Source organism: Chaetodon trifascialis, chromosome 2, assembly GCF_039877785.1.
Source record: "Chaetodon trifascialis isolate fChaTrf1 chromosome 2, fChaTrf1.hap1, whole genome shotgun sequence".
In the NCBI taxonomy this organism is placed as follows: Eukaryota; Metazoa; Chordata; class Actinopteri; order Chaetodontiformes; family Chaetodontidae; genus Chaetodon; species Chaetodon trifascialis.
Window position 1 is genome coordinate 2,363,133 of NC_092057.1, and position 15,857 is coordinate 2,378,989.

Below are 15,857 nucleotides of genomic sequence, written 5' to 3' on the forward strand. Positions count from 1 at the left end.
CATAAAGTGACTTCTCAGTGAGTTTGGAAAGGAGAGCAGTCCTGTTTGATCCTGTTTTTATATATATATATATATATTGGTGTTTTTTGTGTTGACTTTCTGCAAATGAAGATTGGCAGAGCATGTAGTGTGTTCATTAAAACTCCACTAATCAACATTGGTAACCCTTTGAGGGTCACGTCTGCTGATGGCATTTATGCATCAAAAATCTTAATTGTAGTGTTCTTTTGTGAAGAAACAAAACAAAACAAAACAAAAGTAAGAATTCTAAATTTTGTTTGTCACATCTTATTTTCTGCTGTGATCCACAATCCAATGGGAAAAGTCCATTGGCTTTTTGTCCAGGGAACCAGGGTGATGCTAACTTCGGGCTGGCCTACAAAAATATATCAGCCCTTCAGCACTCTAAACACATCTGTAAGAGTGTTTGCTGGTTTTAGATTGTTGTATACCAAACATAATGTGAAATTGTGATATTCTGGAAATTATGTGTTAAATTAAGTGTTAGAATATATGTGCACACATACCAGTTATAAGTCACAACATTGCAGAATTTGTCTGAATTACATAATCCAGAGATGGTACGAACAGAAGACCTGGCACAGTGGCTCGGTGGTAACGCTGTCGCTAGAAGGTCCCCGGTTCGAATCCCGCTGTGGGTGCTGGGCGTGTCCTCCACCATGCCTTTGGTGCCTGCTGCTCGAGGAAAAAATAAGGAGCCTTTCTGTGTGGAGTTTGCATGTTCTCCCCGTGTTCACCTGGGGTATCCTCCATAAAAATACCCCCACTAAAAACATGCAAGAAGACCACCACCTGACCAATGGTGACAAATGAGAGTTGGGTCCCCGGGCGCTGGTCGACTGGCAGCCCACCGCTCCTGGTCTGCCGTGGAGGAAGGACTGACCATGGGTGGGTCAAAAGCGGGAAAGAGTTTCACAGATGCATGGCGTGTACAGTTTCCCCCTCAACTCTGCATGTTGTATGTAAAAACGTGACGAATAAAGGAATTCTTCGAGCTGAAAGAGTTGGCTCTTGTTGCTGAGCTGAGCCAAATGACTCAATAAAAACACCTGTGACTCCCATCTCTGAAAATAAGCTGAGCAAGCCGTCTGCAGGCTGAAGCCATAAAACACGATGGAGGTAATATTGTCATCTAGCTACCCCTCTGCCAGAAAGAGAGATGAATAAGCTTGTTTCTGCTGACATCAAGAGGACAAAAATACTAATGGCAGATCTTGCTAACAGGCCTTCAGAACCCTGATGTTAGTGTTTCTTCTCCACATCTCCTGAAAGGGCAAACAGGCGACAGTGTGAGTTTCTCAGCTGCTCATAGCTCAGCAGTCAGCATGTTTTGGGGTAAAGTGGCCAAAAAATGATTAATACAGCTCTATAACTTATCGTTGCAACTATTAACCAACTATCTGACTAATATTAAATTAATCACCAACTATTCTGATGATCGATTCATGGGTTTTGGTCATTTTTTAAGAAAGAAGAAAAACGTCAAAATTATCTGATTCCAGCTTCTTATGTGGATATTTTCCCATTTCTTCACTCCTCCGTGACAGCAAACTGAATATTTGGGTTGTGGACCAAAACAAGACATTTTAGGACATCATCCTGGGCTTAGAGGACATTTTATAGCCCAAACAACTGATCGATTCATCTGGAAAGCAGCTGACAGGTAAGCGGGCAGTGAAAATAATCGTTAGCTGCAGGCCTAAGAAATGATCTCAAACTGGCAGATGACAGCAGAAACACAAACGCAGACATCCAGCTCGGGCTAGTGCTTTCCAACACTGGCTGTCTGACGCACAGTGGGGGCGTCAGTGTAAAAGCGCTAATGAACTGCCCCCGCCCTCGTGCCTTCATGCCTCCTGTGGTCAAAGGCTTCCTGTGCAGCGTTTATACACTGTGTAAAACCCATCCCCTGCTGCCACCTCTGGATTCTTTCCTCTCATCTTTGGATCCTTCAAACGACCGCACAGAATAGCTCTGGGCTGTGTAAGCACCCCCCCCCACCCCCCACACTCCGCCTCTCCGTCCGTCCCACCGCGCAGGACGCGCCGTCGAACACACGTGTATCTCATTTAGGTGACTGTGCGCCGCTGCGCCCCTGACAGCACAGCGCTTTCCGTTAGGAGGAAATGATGGAGAAGGAAAGTTTCTGACGTTTTGTTGGGACTGTCCGCAGGAAAACTGGAGATCCTTTTTCGCTCTGCGCGCTTTGCTCGTCCTCATCTTAACGCACAGATACCGCGCATCTGAAACATCTGTATGGATTTAGGATTAAAAGGGTCTCCGACACTGAAATGTCTCAGGATTGGAAATGCAGCTCCACGCCTGTCTGTTGCTTTTTATTATCACAACAGGTAAGGAGATCTGCCAGGACTCTGTCTCCCCTTTATAATCACTGAGCTGCTCACTGGACACATTTCTGTAGCTGAAACTGGTATTTCATATCTGCTCATTTTAAGGTTGGTCACAGTAGAGCTGCTCTGTTAAAGGTTGATATGTAGCCAGCTTTCTGTACATGCATTTAAACCTGAATGCATCAGAAGATATGTGAGAGGCTGCACAACAGCTTGTTTTTATCTTATTATGTCTTATGAAATAACTGATTTTTCACCTTTTCTTGCCATTCAAATGACACCTACCCCTTTGGCTGAACTGCACACAACATAAATGTTTAAATGACTAAACAGAGTCCAGTAGCTTTGTGGCAGAGTCCCTCTTTTACCAGCATCTTGTTGTCTTTCCTCAGATAAAACATTATCCTTGTCGCAACACCTCTGCGGTGGAAATGTCAGCCTGGACCGAGAGCCTGCTGGTCACATCAATCTCACTTTACCTGGACATTTTACTGACACCAGCAGACTCGACCCCATGAACCACCAGTCTGATGAAACCCTACCAGTTTCAGTTTGCACTTGGATGATTGGTCTCCCTCTGGATCGGACGGTACTTTTAAAGTTAGTATGGTCGGGAAGCGGGTCGAGCGTGTCGCTGCGCTGTCTTTGGAACGAGGAAGATCAGGTCCTGGAGATAGGGGCCACGGCTCTGCTCTCCGGCTGTGACAGGAACAAAGCCACCCTCTCTTGGACAGGAGCAGGACACTCCTCAAGTGCGCTTCAGCTGTCCTATAATGGTGAGAAGCTGTTACTCAATTATCCAGTTTAGTTTATTGAGTCAGCATGGCCCACTTGTTTGCACTTGCAGCCTGATCACAAGAGTTCGATCTAACAATGTTAAGTTGTTGTTGCCTCAATGACTACATGAAAAGTATTTTTTTTGCTGACGGTAGAAGAAGAATGTTATGGTTACTCTTTTGGCTGTATGGTGTGTAACTGTGGGAACATGCTGTGGAAACGTATTGTTCAAACTGTGCTTTGAGCGGTAAATCTGTCCACTGGAAAGTTCTTCTCACACTCGCTGTGGTATGAGAGTCAGAGAGATGTTATGTTGTTGTGATTTCCACTCTGTCTCTCCTCACCCTGTCCCTCTCTGTTTTTGTGTTTGTTCCTCGTCATCCAGTCCAGGAAGATGAGAGGAATTCCTTGGAGGACCACGCCAGTCCACATTCAGACCTTGTTCGTCAGTCTCAGACAGGAACCAGCTTTACCAGCACAGCTCCTGTTGGTCAAGAGGCGGCGAGAGGGACAGAAGGGGGCAGAGGTCACGTCTACGAAGGTCTGGAGGGGAGTTCTGGGCCCGGCTCTGTGTCTCCTCCCTCCTCTCAGGATCAGGGGCTGCTGCACCCCACCTCACCCCTGCAGGGACACACTGCGGCTGGGAGAGCCGATAGGGAAACTCTCCCTCTTCCTGAGGAAGAGGAAAACAATAGAGCGGATACATCTGGAGCTGCTCACCTCACTGAGGGTCCCATGTCTGCCAGAGAGGGAACACACCCCTATTTTCAGCATACAGTCAGCACAGACGTACTGTTTCACACATCACGTTCAGCCAACACAAAAACAAACTCTCACAACCAGCTCCCTCAAACCCAGATGGCGCTGACGCATGCTACAGCCAGCAGCTCCAGCACCATGCTCGGCGCTGATATACACAAATATGCTGTCACTCAGACATCTAAACTATCTATCACCACACAAGCTCAGCCAGCTCTGTCCAGCACCAGTGTCCCACCTCTCACCTCGTCTCCCCCTAAGCTACCTTCCTGGACGACCTGGGAGAGCGGTACCATCCTGAGCCCACGTGGTGGAGCTGTTAGTCGGGCACCGGGAGAAAAACAAGCCCTTTTCTGGAGGAGCCAGCGAAGCACAGACAGACTTAACTCTGATCTGACTGCAGCCGTCACCTCTGACCCTTTAAAATCGCAGACCGAACCAAAGCAGGAGGGCTCAAGCAGTGCACACACTGATTCTGAACCCACATCATCATCCTCACAGGACCCCGGCAGGGTTCATTCATCCACCAGCCACACCACAGGGCCTGGCGCTGCTGCTGATGGTCCTGTGGAGGCTGCTTCATTTCATCCAAACATCAGTGGAACTGGATTTGCATCTGCCGCATCAGATGTTACCAGTCAAACTTCTGCATTTGAGTCCTCTGACAAATTCAAATTCCCAGAGAAGGTTCACACTTTCACTTCCTCCACGAGTCATCCACACTCTCCACAAAGCACAGACAGCGTCACACACACACCACCTCCATACACGTCCTCCATATTCCCACAGACAAGCAAAGAGGAGACTCGAACAGCAACACAAAGTACACACAGAAATGCTGCTGATACACACATTACTACCATCTCCTCCTCGCCTGACATTACCAGAGTCGATGACTGGACATTCACAGGTTCTTCTTCCACACCCAGGGCACTGACATTGGGAGATGTAGTCCGGAGCTCGGCTGCCACAGAGACCACTGCTGACACTGAAACTGACACACCGCGTCCCACCTACACAGTCTCACATGACCGCTCACCTGCAAACACACCGACTGTTGTTCCTCATTTGTCATCCAGTACATCCTCTGCGCCTTCATACACACTCCAGACACACGCTGCACTTCCTGGTAGCTCACATTTTACCCACACACCACCATCTTTGCCCTCCACTACCACTGAATCTACTGTACACACACTCCTCGTCGACCACAAAACCACGTCCACACCCTCGCCAACATCAACAATCAATTCTACATCTTCACACACACCTCATACACGAAACCACCTGCCGTCGCCAGCTTCCACGAACGTCCCAGCTACACCGAAACACTCCCATGATTACGTTACTACCGCACAAACTTTTCTGCCCTCACTCACAACTGCAACACCAGATTATGGTCATGAAGATAAAGAGGCAAAGGAAGACCAGAAGGATGAGTTTTGGCAGTGGTTCAGCACCATCACACAAACTCCCACCGCCGGACCTCCACGGCGAACTCCATCCTGGGCAACCCTACATCCCAGCCAGGAGAACCATACAGCACTCACACCCTCTGTTTTAACCTCTGTACACACCTGGAGCTCCGCAACGAGTCAGACACCCAAGTTCTACATTGTGCCAGACCAGCCTGCAGCCATCAGAGGTATGTACGCGTTTGTATTGTTGTTGTGTAACTAGATAATAGTTCGGGGCGCCATGGCCTGTTGTAAAGGAAGTATTGTCTTGTTCTGTCCAGTGGAGTCAATTCAGCTGCTGCTGCAGATCATTGTAGAAGAATCCAGATCGGCTTTAACTCCTGGCTTGGAGGAGGACACCACTGCCTGGGTGAGAGATGATTTATACACACACACACATGGTCACAGACAGAAACACACTAGTTAAAATGTGATATTCAGTAGCTTTAGAGTTGTGTTTAGTAGCTCTCACTCCCTGTTTCATTCAGGTGGAGCCGTACCTGCAGAGAGCGCCGGGGTTCAGCAGGCTGCTGGGAGTCTGGAGCAGGTGAGTTCTTAGAGAGCACATGTGTACATATGAGCCTCTAATGTATTATCATTTAATTCAAGTCACAGAGCTGATTAATACCTGGTGATCTTGAAAAAGGCAGGAAGTCCCTCAACAAAACTTACTGCTACTCTTCTGAATATTTCCAGAATCTTCAATGACTCATTAACCATCTCAGTGAAAAATTATTAAATCTGCTGGATGATAGGAAAAAGGCTGTAAAGCTGTTTCTGAATCTGCAACCGTGTTTTCCCAATCCAGGTAACAGGAAATGGTGTCCTGCATGTCCTCGCTCTTTTTAGCCATGCTAAACCGTGCATGACTCTAAGGGTGGCAATTGCAGGTCATTGCTCCACCGCTTTGGTCAAGAAACATCTCAATAAATACTGGATGGATTGCTATGAAATTTGGTACAGATATGCATGGTGCCTGATGACTTTGGGGGCCCATTTGCCTTTTTTAAGTCTACACTTTAAGCAAGGACATATGTCATTTCAAGCTACCATTTTTGGAATCGGAAAAAGAGCCACAACTTGGGAACAAGCTAAAAGTCTTCCATCATCCAGTAGATGGAATATTTTATTTTTGTCCAGATGGTTTGAGGAGTCCTTTGGGTTTTGGATATACTTTCAGAACAGCAATAAGTATATAAGCAATACAACCAGGTACTGTGACATGAGAGGCACAATCTGAGAGGCTAGACTACAGAGGGCCGTCTGAAGAGAGGTGTCGAAGGTCACTGTCCTGCTCTGCTGTTGTTCCAGCGGCCATGCAGTGCAGAGTCTGGTGGAGTTTAAAACCAGCGGCGCTCTGCCGTGGATCAGCATGACTGGACGCACTTCGCTGTTGGAACGAACAGGACTAGCTCAAGCTGTACGCGAGGGGAGAAGCTTCAGATCGTCCAATATCACCAACATCACAGTGGGAGGTAAGCCCGGGATGAGATGTCCACCTGAAGGCAGTTAAATAAAGACTGGTGTCCTTTGAAGCACTGATTTTAAAGCTAGGGGTTTAAAGCGAGTCCTGTCAGGGGTCGTTACCACACGTCTCTCTCCACCTCATTTCCTGTCATCTCTGCCGGGTTAGTGGTCAGCTGCAGTGGCTATATTTACCTGAGAGGGAATTCCTTTCTTAACCTACTTACTTAATTAATCTTATTGCAGACAGATGCGTGTAAACATCATAACTAGATTGACTCAGTTAAGCTCAAAATCCAGTTAGGAGAAATCAGATTAAGTGTCTGCCTTACTCAGATATTCAGCTTGTTACTATAGCATGTAATCGTCCTCCTTTCACTTTCAGTGTTTGCCATCTACACAGATTCACACACCTTGAGGGAATTTCCTCAAATTTGAGTTTGCTTGGACTCAGGAATGAACATAAAATTTGGTGGTCAAAGGCACACCAGCTTCATCCTTTGTTTGTCTTCCCTGCAGGTCTGCAGGGTGGTGTGTGTGACTGGTTACTGCAGTGCCAAGCAGGCTACAAGTGTGTGTCCCAGCCTGGCTCTTCAAACTATAGCTGCTCTTCCGTTTGCCACTTTGACTACTGCCACCACCATGGCATCTGCACACACCATCCAGGACAGCTTCCAGTTTGCCGGTAGGAACACTCCTGCATGCCGGCACACTTACTTTGCATCTCTCTGTCCGTCCAGCATTGTGTGCGTCTAAGTGTCTTTTTGTTTGTGCATTAGCTGCCTTGTAGGAGAGGACTTCTGGTACATGGGTCACAAGTGTGACGTGAGGATGACTCGAGCGCGGCTCGTGGGCGCATGTCTCGCCATCTTACTCATCATGGTGACAGTGATTGGCGTTTTGGCCTTTGTGGCAGTGAGACGCTACCGAGCCATTCTGATCCAGGCCAAAGTAGATCAGACCCGGAGCAGGTAGACACCGACTCAGTGATCCACACACAAGTTATAGCTCACAACATGCAATACAAAGATTAACACACACAGTGCACACTAATATTAATGCTGTGTTTCTGCAGGGTTCACCTGGTTGGAACATAACTGTTGTTTTTATATCACATAGAAAATCATTTAATGCCTGTTTCACTATCGAACAGGCCAAAGCATGATGTGATGGAAGACCTGTCGGGGTGATAAGGCCTGAAATTTCTTCTTATTATATCATTATTTTTCAGTACCTCCCCACCTAATGATATAACTGATAAATTAATGTGACCTGGACCAGGATAAGTTCATAAAATGGAAAATAGGTGGATGACTGAACCAATTAGAAATGATTATTTCATTTAAGTTTGAGTCTTTTCAGCCTCTGAGCTACTGTAGGTGGCAGCAGTGACAGTGTTTGCTACTTGTCTGATGGTACCAACTGAAACTCTGCAGAAAAGGACTGAGCAGCCTCCTGCAGCACAATCCACTGATGCATGTATGCAACAATCCTAATTTCAGTTTCTAAGCACATACTGTCCCCCAGCAGCCCACAATCTGATACAAAAACATTTTATTACTAACTACTACCAAAGGCAAAAATGGCAAGAGACTTTGGTCATTCAAATTTAAGCTTTTTTGGAGGAAAAACTAAATTTAATTCTTTTTTAGACTTTACAAAACCTACAGATATCCTGTACATGAGGCATGATGTTTAAACACAATTTCATGTTTAGAGGATGATCGAGTTAAAGAAACATGTTGAAAATTAATGAAATGGTTAACTGTGTTTGTGCAACAGTGTGTGGCGAACAGTCCCATGGGCTTAACATAGCACAGGAAACACACATGATAACACACACACACACAAATACACACACATATGGTAAACATAATAATACATGTAACTTTTCATGGCTCCTGACAATATACCTCAGTAGAGACCTTGGGGGAGGTCATGTGTTGCTATTTGGAAAGAGAAAACTGGACACTGAGGTGGGCACAACTGTGCATAGAGGAATTGTAATTACAGTGATGTCCACTGGGGGTCACAGTCTGGCTGCAGGACCACAAACTGACGATGACGGCTGTGCTGAGGACTCTTGGAAAACGTTGAGAGAGTCTGGACTTGCAGACAGTGTTTGCAAACTTTAGTCACACAGTATGTACCATGACACGTTCACTGTCGTCACATCAAGTCTGTTAGGGTGCTGGACCACAAGAGCATAAAACGTGTTATTACACATGGCTGCAGACCTCACTCACCTCCATGATGATTCACTATTTTTCCAAACCATTTATAACAATAATACTACTAATGAACTTGATAAATTGTGAATGTGGACAGCCCTTGACCAGCGCACCGACGTGTGGACATTGGGATTCAGCCTCTTAAAGCTGTCCAGATTTTTACCAAGACATTTGTCACAGAGTGCGGCTGCAAGATGGAAGAGTTTATCCACTTGAAGTGAGACTCTGTAGTTTCATCCTCTTGGTGAGATTAACTTGGACACAGACAGACAGAGTTCAGACAGGAAGCGATAAGTCTGAAGTTAAGCCTTAAATCCACAGTGTCTCCTCAGCAGTTGGGAGTGAGTGCTCTGTCCAGACGGAGTTGGACTGGGTGCCTCACTTTCTCTGCAGGCTCAGTGAAGAGGAGAGCGTAGTGTCCTGAAGACATTTTACATGGCATGTCATCAGGAAATGGATCTCCCTTGATTCCTGAGAACTGTACATAAGGGAAACATTTAAACCTTGATTAGATTGAAGCAGGTCCAATAAAAACTGTATCCTGTGAACATTTCGCCTCACATTAGGATTTGTTGTGTGTGCAGCTATCGCAGGTTCAACCATTTTGATGAGCTGTCAGGACGGTTCTGGTTGCGTTCGTGGGCAGGATCAGCAGACTCGCTAGATAATCCTGCCTTTACACGCTCCGATGAGTTACTGCACCTGCGGGCGCTCGACCGCCCCTGCTGTTACCACGACGACACGCTATCGCTGGCTTCCACCTGCCCCAGCCATGGAACACGCATCAATACGATCTACCCCCATAGGTACACACACACACACACACACACACACACACACACACACACACACACACACACACACACACACACACACACACACACACACACACACACACCAGTGTTACACATGGATGGTTAATGTGCTCGACAGTATCAGAATGCTGTAGTTGTTGATCCTGCAGGGGCCAAATGACTGTCTGTCCTCCTTCTGTCTGCTTAAAAGAAAAATCAGGTGAAATTCACAAATCAGCATAAAATAACATTAAATATATGATATAACACACGTGTGCCTGTACTGTGCTGACAAAGAGACACCATATAAAGCAACACCGGACTGAAGTAATAACTAATTAAGGAAGTAAGTCAAGACAGAAACAAGCCAGTTAAACGCATGCAGCCTGATGCCTGGAACTTCCATACAAAAAGCCCAGTCCAGCCATCAATCTAAGTTGCACGGTAAACAGAACAAGATTTCTGTCTAAACAAGCTGGATTTGAAGAGATCTGTCCTTCGTAGAGCCCTCCCTGCTGCACACGTACCCAGCAGCGTGCTGGCCTGGCTTCACGATACAGCACCGTGACTACAGCTCACAGCAGCTCTGTTTTCTGTTCTCTCTGTTCAGAATGCGAGTACACTTCCAAGGAAATGCGAAGCCAACAGATCTGTTGACAACCAAGCAGAAATTAGTTCTACAGTCCCAACAGAGAGACACACTCTGCAGTCACTCAAACAGAAAAACTGATAATGCTCTAAAGTCGCTTGAACACTTTTAATTATATATCACTGGGAAGTCAGAAATGTTGATCATTTCTGTTATGCAGAGGAGACCAAAGTGGCACAGGAGGCAGGCAAACTGTCTGCTGGTATCACTGTAGAACAGTGCAAACTCACTGAGGCAGACCTCATTATCTTTCACTTCCTCATGTACTGGTTCACTGTTCCTGCGATCTTGAAGGGCTGGATTGACCGGGTGCTCACTCTCAGCTGTGCATTCTCACAAGAGAAGCGATACAGCCTGGGTGTCTTCAAGGACAAGAAAGCCATGCTGTCCTTCACCACTGGGTCTCATGAATCTATGTTCAGTTCAAATGGCATACAAAGGTTTACCTTTATATACATTAAGCAACCTGAACCCGAACCTCTAAAAATTTCAACAGGCCTTACTTTAAACCTGCAGCATAACAACTTGTAAACACAGTTATTGGCAAATGGGTTCGCAAACAAGCTGCTGATTTACACGTCCAGCAGACGTGGAGCAACGTTAAAATGCATTAGAAGTCATGTCTGGCCAAGTGACAGATGCAAATCAAATGTTCGTTCTTCCTTTAGCTCTCCACGGCCTTCTGTTTACCTATGTGGTGGCCATAACACCAAGACAATAAGCTGAAAGATGTTAAAATGGCCTGAAGAGCTGAGCTGGATGATAATTCTCTGTGGATGTGGGGGTGATGTTTATTATAGAAGCTTTAATGGTGGAAAAGTACTTAAATGACTGAATGCTGTTTTTATAAAATTATTTATTTATTTATTTATTAAATTATTAATATATTATATTATTATGTATTTATTAAAACAGAATTCCTGACATTAAAGATCCACTGGGTAAGATTTAGGCAGATCTGTCGGCAGAATGTGGCAGAAATTGAATATAACATTAGTCAGTATGTTTTTATCTGTGCACAATCACATGGAAATAAGAATCACGGCGTTTCATTCACTTTAGTTACTACAGGGAGCGGTGTCCGCCATGTTTCTGCACAATGGACAACACTGACTCCAGAGAGCGCCTTTCACGTTTTTGCCATTTTTAGCACCCACCACAGAGGAGGCTGAGGCCAGGGGTGTTTAGTTGGCTGCAGTCTACAACCTTACCAGTAGATGCCACTAAATCCTACACGCTGGACCTTTAAACTGAGTTAATTGTTAGAATATTTACCGTAATCATTCTCCGAAATAAAACAGAATAAATGTCTAAAACACAGTATAAAATTAAAATTATCATTAAAACCCAATATCATTTAATAAATTGACATTTGCTCTGCCCCTTTCCTAATCTTATAGACAGTGTCTGTGTGAATAATCCCAGCTCTCTGTATCTGTAGCTCTCAGTATGGTTGGAGGGGGAGCGAGCTGAGCATGGGGGATGGCGTGTTGGACTCGGGGAAGGCCAGTGACCTCTCTGTCTGTAGCTGGCCGGTGGAGCCCATTCAGTGGACTCCCTTCCCTCTTCTGCAGCAACTGGCTTCCCACAGGACACCGACAGTGAGTGTTTGACTGGGTGTGTGAGAGTGATGTACAGTATGTCTGGTTTCATCATGTGATTATGTGTTGTTCCCCTGTGACACCAGGTGAGGATGTCAAGGCCACGGTCTTACTGTGAAGGCATGGAGCTGGTAGACCTGGGGAAGAGCTGGACTGCTTGACACACACGAAGAAGAATCAAGTCCTTTCTGAAACTGGTATCTGCAGCTAATTTTTGCATTCTAGGCCTCACTTGTCTGGTTTGTCGATAAAGAAAGCATAAAACAATAAGTGTAAATGTACATAACTGTATATGAGTGTATATTTTTGTTAAATTGTTGCTACATCGTCCAGTTTGAGCCTTCAGTCTGTTTCTTATATGCTCACTCAGATAAGGGTGTAGTATATACTGTACAGATAAAAAACAAATGCTGTCTAAATGTCTATGGAGCAGGGTCTTATATAATGCTTTAATAAACATCAATCCTACTCAGGGCAAGAATAAATATGCAGTATTTTCTGTGCATTTAAACTCAGCAAGGAATGTTTATTTGAGGGGCACGACACAAAAGCGGTGCTCTACATAATTCAATTAAACATTTTACAGGATGTACAGCATAAATCATTAAAATGCAAATTAATGTAGAAGAGTACTGCTGACTGTATCTTCAGATTTACCTTAAAGGCATGAGAGAGATCAAACAATCCTCTCATATAGCTTTTGGCAAGAAAGCAAAAAAAAGCATATTCCCTGAAATGTCAAACTATATTAACTAACAGCACTGAGACGCAACAACATTTAAGAAGAAGATCAGAGAGAAAGTCAATTTTTATGTTTTTATTTGCCAGTGGGATTGGAAGTTTGTTGTGGGCAAAGCTGGATTACCAGATGGGACCCCGGACCTGCAGGGACCCCAAAAGCCCCAGGTTGTTGCTTGTATGTAATTCTATTACTTACAAAATTGTTTTGTAAGTTTGCATAGCAGAGTACAATATCATGTAAAGTTTATTGAACCCAAAAACAGGTTTCCAGCCCCTGGGCCCCTTAATCTGGCCATGGTTCAAGCTCTGTGGTGCATAGTAATGAATTGTTGCTTCTCCATGTTTATTCTCTGGGAATGGTTAACAGACAGCAGATTACCTGAAAGGCCACATGTGGTTAAAAACAGTCAGAAGTGTTTGGGGGTCTTAACCACTGAGAGATTTATAGACAAATGGTAATTGAATAGTCATTTCAGCTCTATTCTGTGCCACGCTGGAGGCCACTGCAGACACCTGACAGTTGGTGTGATGTGTTCATTTTTCCTTACCGTTGTCAGGTTGCAGAAATATTACATATTGCCTATCTTATATTACGTTACAAAGAGTATTTCACAATCCTCCTTACTCTGTATTGTTCACTCAAATATGCACACACAAGCCACACCTCCTCTCAATGCTGTGTATGAAACTCAGCTGGAATGCGATGCCATAAATGACTGGGAAAGACTAGTAAAGGGTGAAATATGTGCACCGACCTTATGTCACACTCCTATAATTGTCCCTATCCTGGGAACGGGAATAAGGGAGTGATTGATTCAGGGAGGGAGGAAATGTGGCGAATAAAGGAAGAGTGTATGTTTGAGGGAGAGAGCGCGACAGAGATAGGGAGAGGGATGAGTGAAAAGTGGACAGAAGCTACCTGCTAGCTTCTTCCATATACGGTCTGAGTCAGAGCCGAGAGCCAAGCCTGTGAATTTCTCTGACTGTGTGAGTGAGCAATGCAGGGAGTGAGTGTGTGTGTGAGTGTGTGTGTGTGTGTGTGTGTGTTGTAATGCATGCATGAGTCACGCACGCCATCGAGTTTTGAAATGGCTTGAAGAAAAGCATGAGTGTCAGAGGAAACATTGAGAAATTGTGTCAGGGAGAAGTCAGAGAGTACAAAGTTTAAAACAGAAAAATGTTGCTGCTGTCTCTCTTTCCAAATAGAAATATCCTGGTGCTGCTGAAGGATACACAAACGAAGGTGAAAAGTGGCAAACCTGAAGCAACACACACACACATACACAGCCTTAAAAAAGGAGATTCATTCATTTCCTCGGACTGGTCACATGACCTCAGCAGTGCATTCTTCCCCCCATGTGACTTGCTCCAATATCTCCTTATATGGACGTCATCCAAAGGAACTCTTAAAGGGATGGTTGTCCTGCACTGGGTCTATACTTGGTGTGTGTGTGTGTGCATGTGTGTGTTTGTGCGTGTGTGTTTCTACAGCAGGGTGATGACTGTCTGAGAAGCCAATTCCCTGATCCGCTCATTCACTCCTCTCCATGTTGTCCTTAGCTGCTCCATACCTGATGACATATGGGCGTTAGTGTGTGTTTGCAGGTCTGTGTGGTCACTTCCTGCATGCATCTGCAGAAGTGATACATTGTGAAACCTACTTCCTGTCTCTTCTGGTGAGCCAGCTCCCATATATCCTTATTAGGAACACATAGAGCCAGTGAGAATTCCTAGTGTAAGTTTATGAGTCTTTGTCCGGTGCCCTTATTGAGTTAAAACAGCACCCTGACCCACCCACTGAGTCTCTGGTCAACTCATAAGAGGAGCATTGCACACAGATTTCAAGGTGTGTTAACATAAAACAAATAGGACATCTAGACAAGTATGTCAGGTAACTGTCACACAAGGCATTTCTTTGTTTGGCATATTTGGGTGTGTGCATGGGCAGGTGTGTAACCGCATCTGAAACTGAGTTCCACACCTGAATAATAACTACATCATAGGCCTTGTAATTGCAACTTGACACCAAATATAGGTATGTTGTGGAAGTTGCACACCTGTCTATCACATGTCATTGAGACAAGCGAGGTTAATCTGCGCCCGCCTCTCTCTTAAACATGACTGAGCAAGTGATGAGAGATAAGAGATTTATAACTTCTTGAGTGTTTGCTGTAAACATACCTCAGCTTAGCCACATGTATCCCTGTCACTCCGCTCTGCGTGTGTGTGTGTGTGTGTGTGTGTGCGGCGCATGTGAGACGCTGGTATGCCAGGGCTGCCTGACGTGTAGGTCAGGGTGATAACAGTGCTGTCAACGACCCTGAGATTGTAACCACCCCATGTCCTGGCACTAACATCCACGAGTATCTGCCAGGAGTGAGAGATTTAGCTCAGTCTTTAGTGCATTTCAGTTCTGCTGCATTCCCCCATGTCCGTCACTTAAATCAGATGAATCATGGATCTGTTTGTGTTCTGCACAAAGATACTCCTCCAGCGCACACAGACAGAAGACAGGGGGAAATTAATCAAATGTGGTTAAGAGTTTATGTGGCCAGGATATGCAGGCCCCTTCCCGATGTGGATGATGTCAGGGTTTATAACACAACAGTATGGACTGGATTACAAATGTGCTCAGAGAAAATAAGAGAATACACAAGAGCACGTTTCAGTTTTTCATTATCAAACACTATGCTGTGTTTTGGAGCAAGAACTCTGATTTGTTGCCTTCTCGTGTATCACACGTGTATATCATCCCCACTGCGATCATAATGATGAATAAAGATATAAAAAAGTGTTTTATTGAGCACGGACCGGCCCCAGATTGATCACATTGATAGTGCATAGGGTAGTTTTCCTGTTGCCTGTCCCCGCTGTCTTGTCAGGGCGCAGAATCGTTATCTGCATGCGCCACACCCAGTGGATGCGGCAGAACCAATCACAGCGCGCCGTGCGGAAAGTTCTCCTTTTATGGAAAGGGGCTGCAGCGCGAGCTCTGATAAAACCCTGCAATTT

General features: G+C 45.2%; 1 protein-coding gene across 1 annotated transcript; it reads left to right on the forward strand.

Annotated features, from left to right (window-relative positions):
• The first annotated feature begins 2,231 nt into the window (after positions 1 to 2,231).
• On the forward strand, positions 2,232 to 12,580 carry LOC139337269 (mucin-3A). Its single transcript, XM_070971792.1, has 11 exons — positions 2,232 to 2,372; positions 2,765 to 3,148; positions 3,535 to 5,553; positions 5,647 to 5,735; positions 5,854 to 5,912; positions 6,677 to 6,840; positions 7,349 to 7,514; positions 7,609 to 7,800; positions 9,645 to 9,866; positions 11,945 to 12,104; positions 12,191 to 12,580. The coding sequence occupies exons 1-11, from the start codon at positions 2,330 to 2,332 to the stop codon at positions 12,263 to 12,265; spliced, it is 3,573 nt and encodes a 1,190-aa protein (XP_070827893.1). The 5' UTR covers positions 2,232 to 2,329; the 3' UTR covers positions 12,266 to 12,580.
• The last annotated feature ends 3,277 nt before the right edge of the window (positions 12,581 to 15,857 follow it).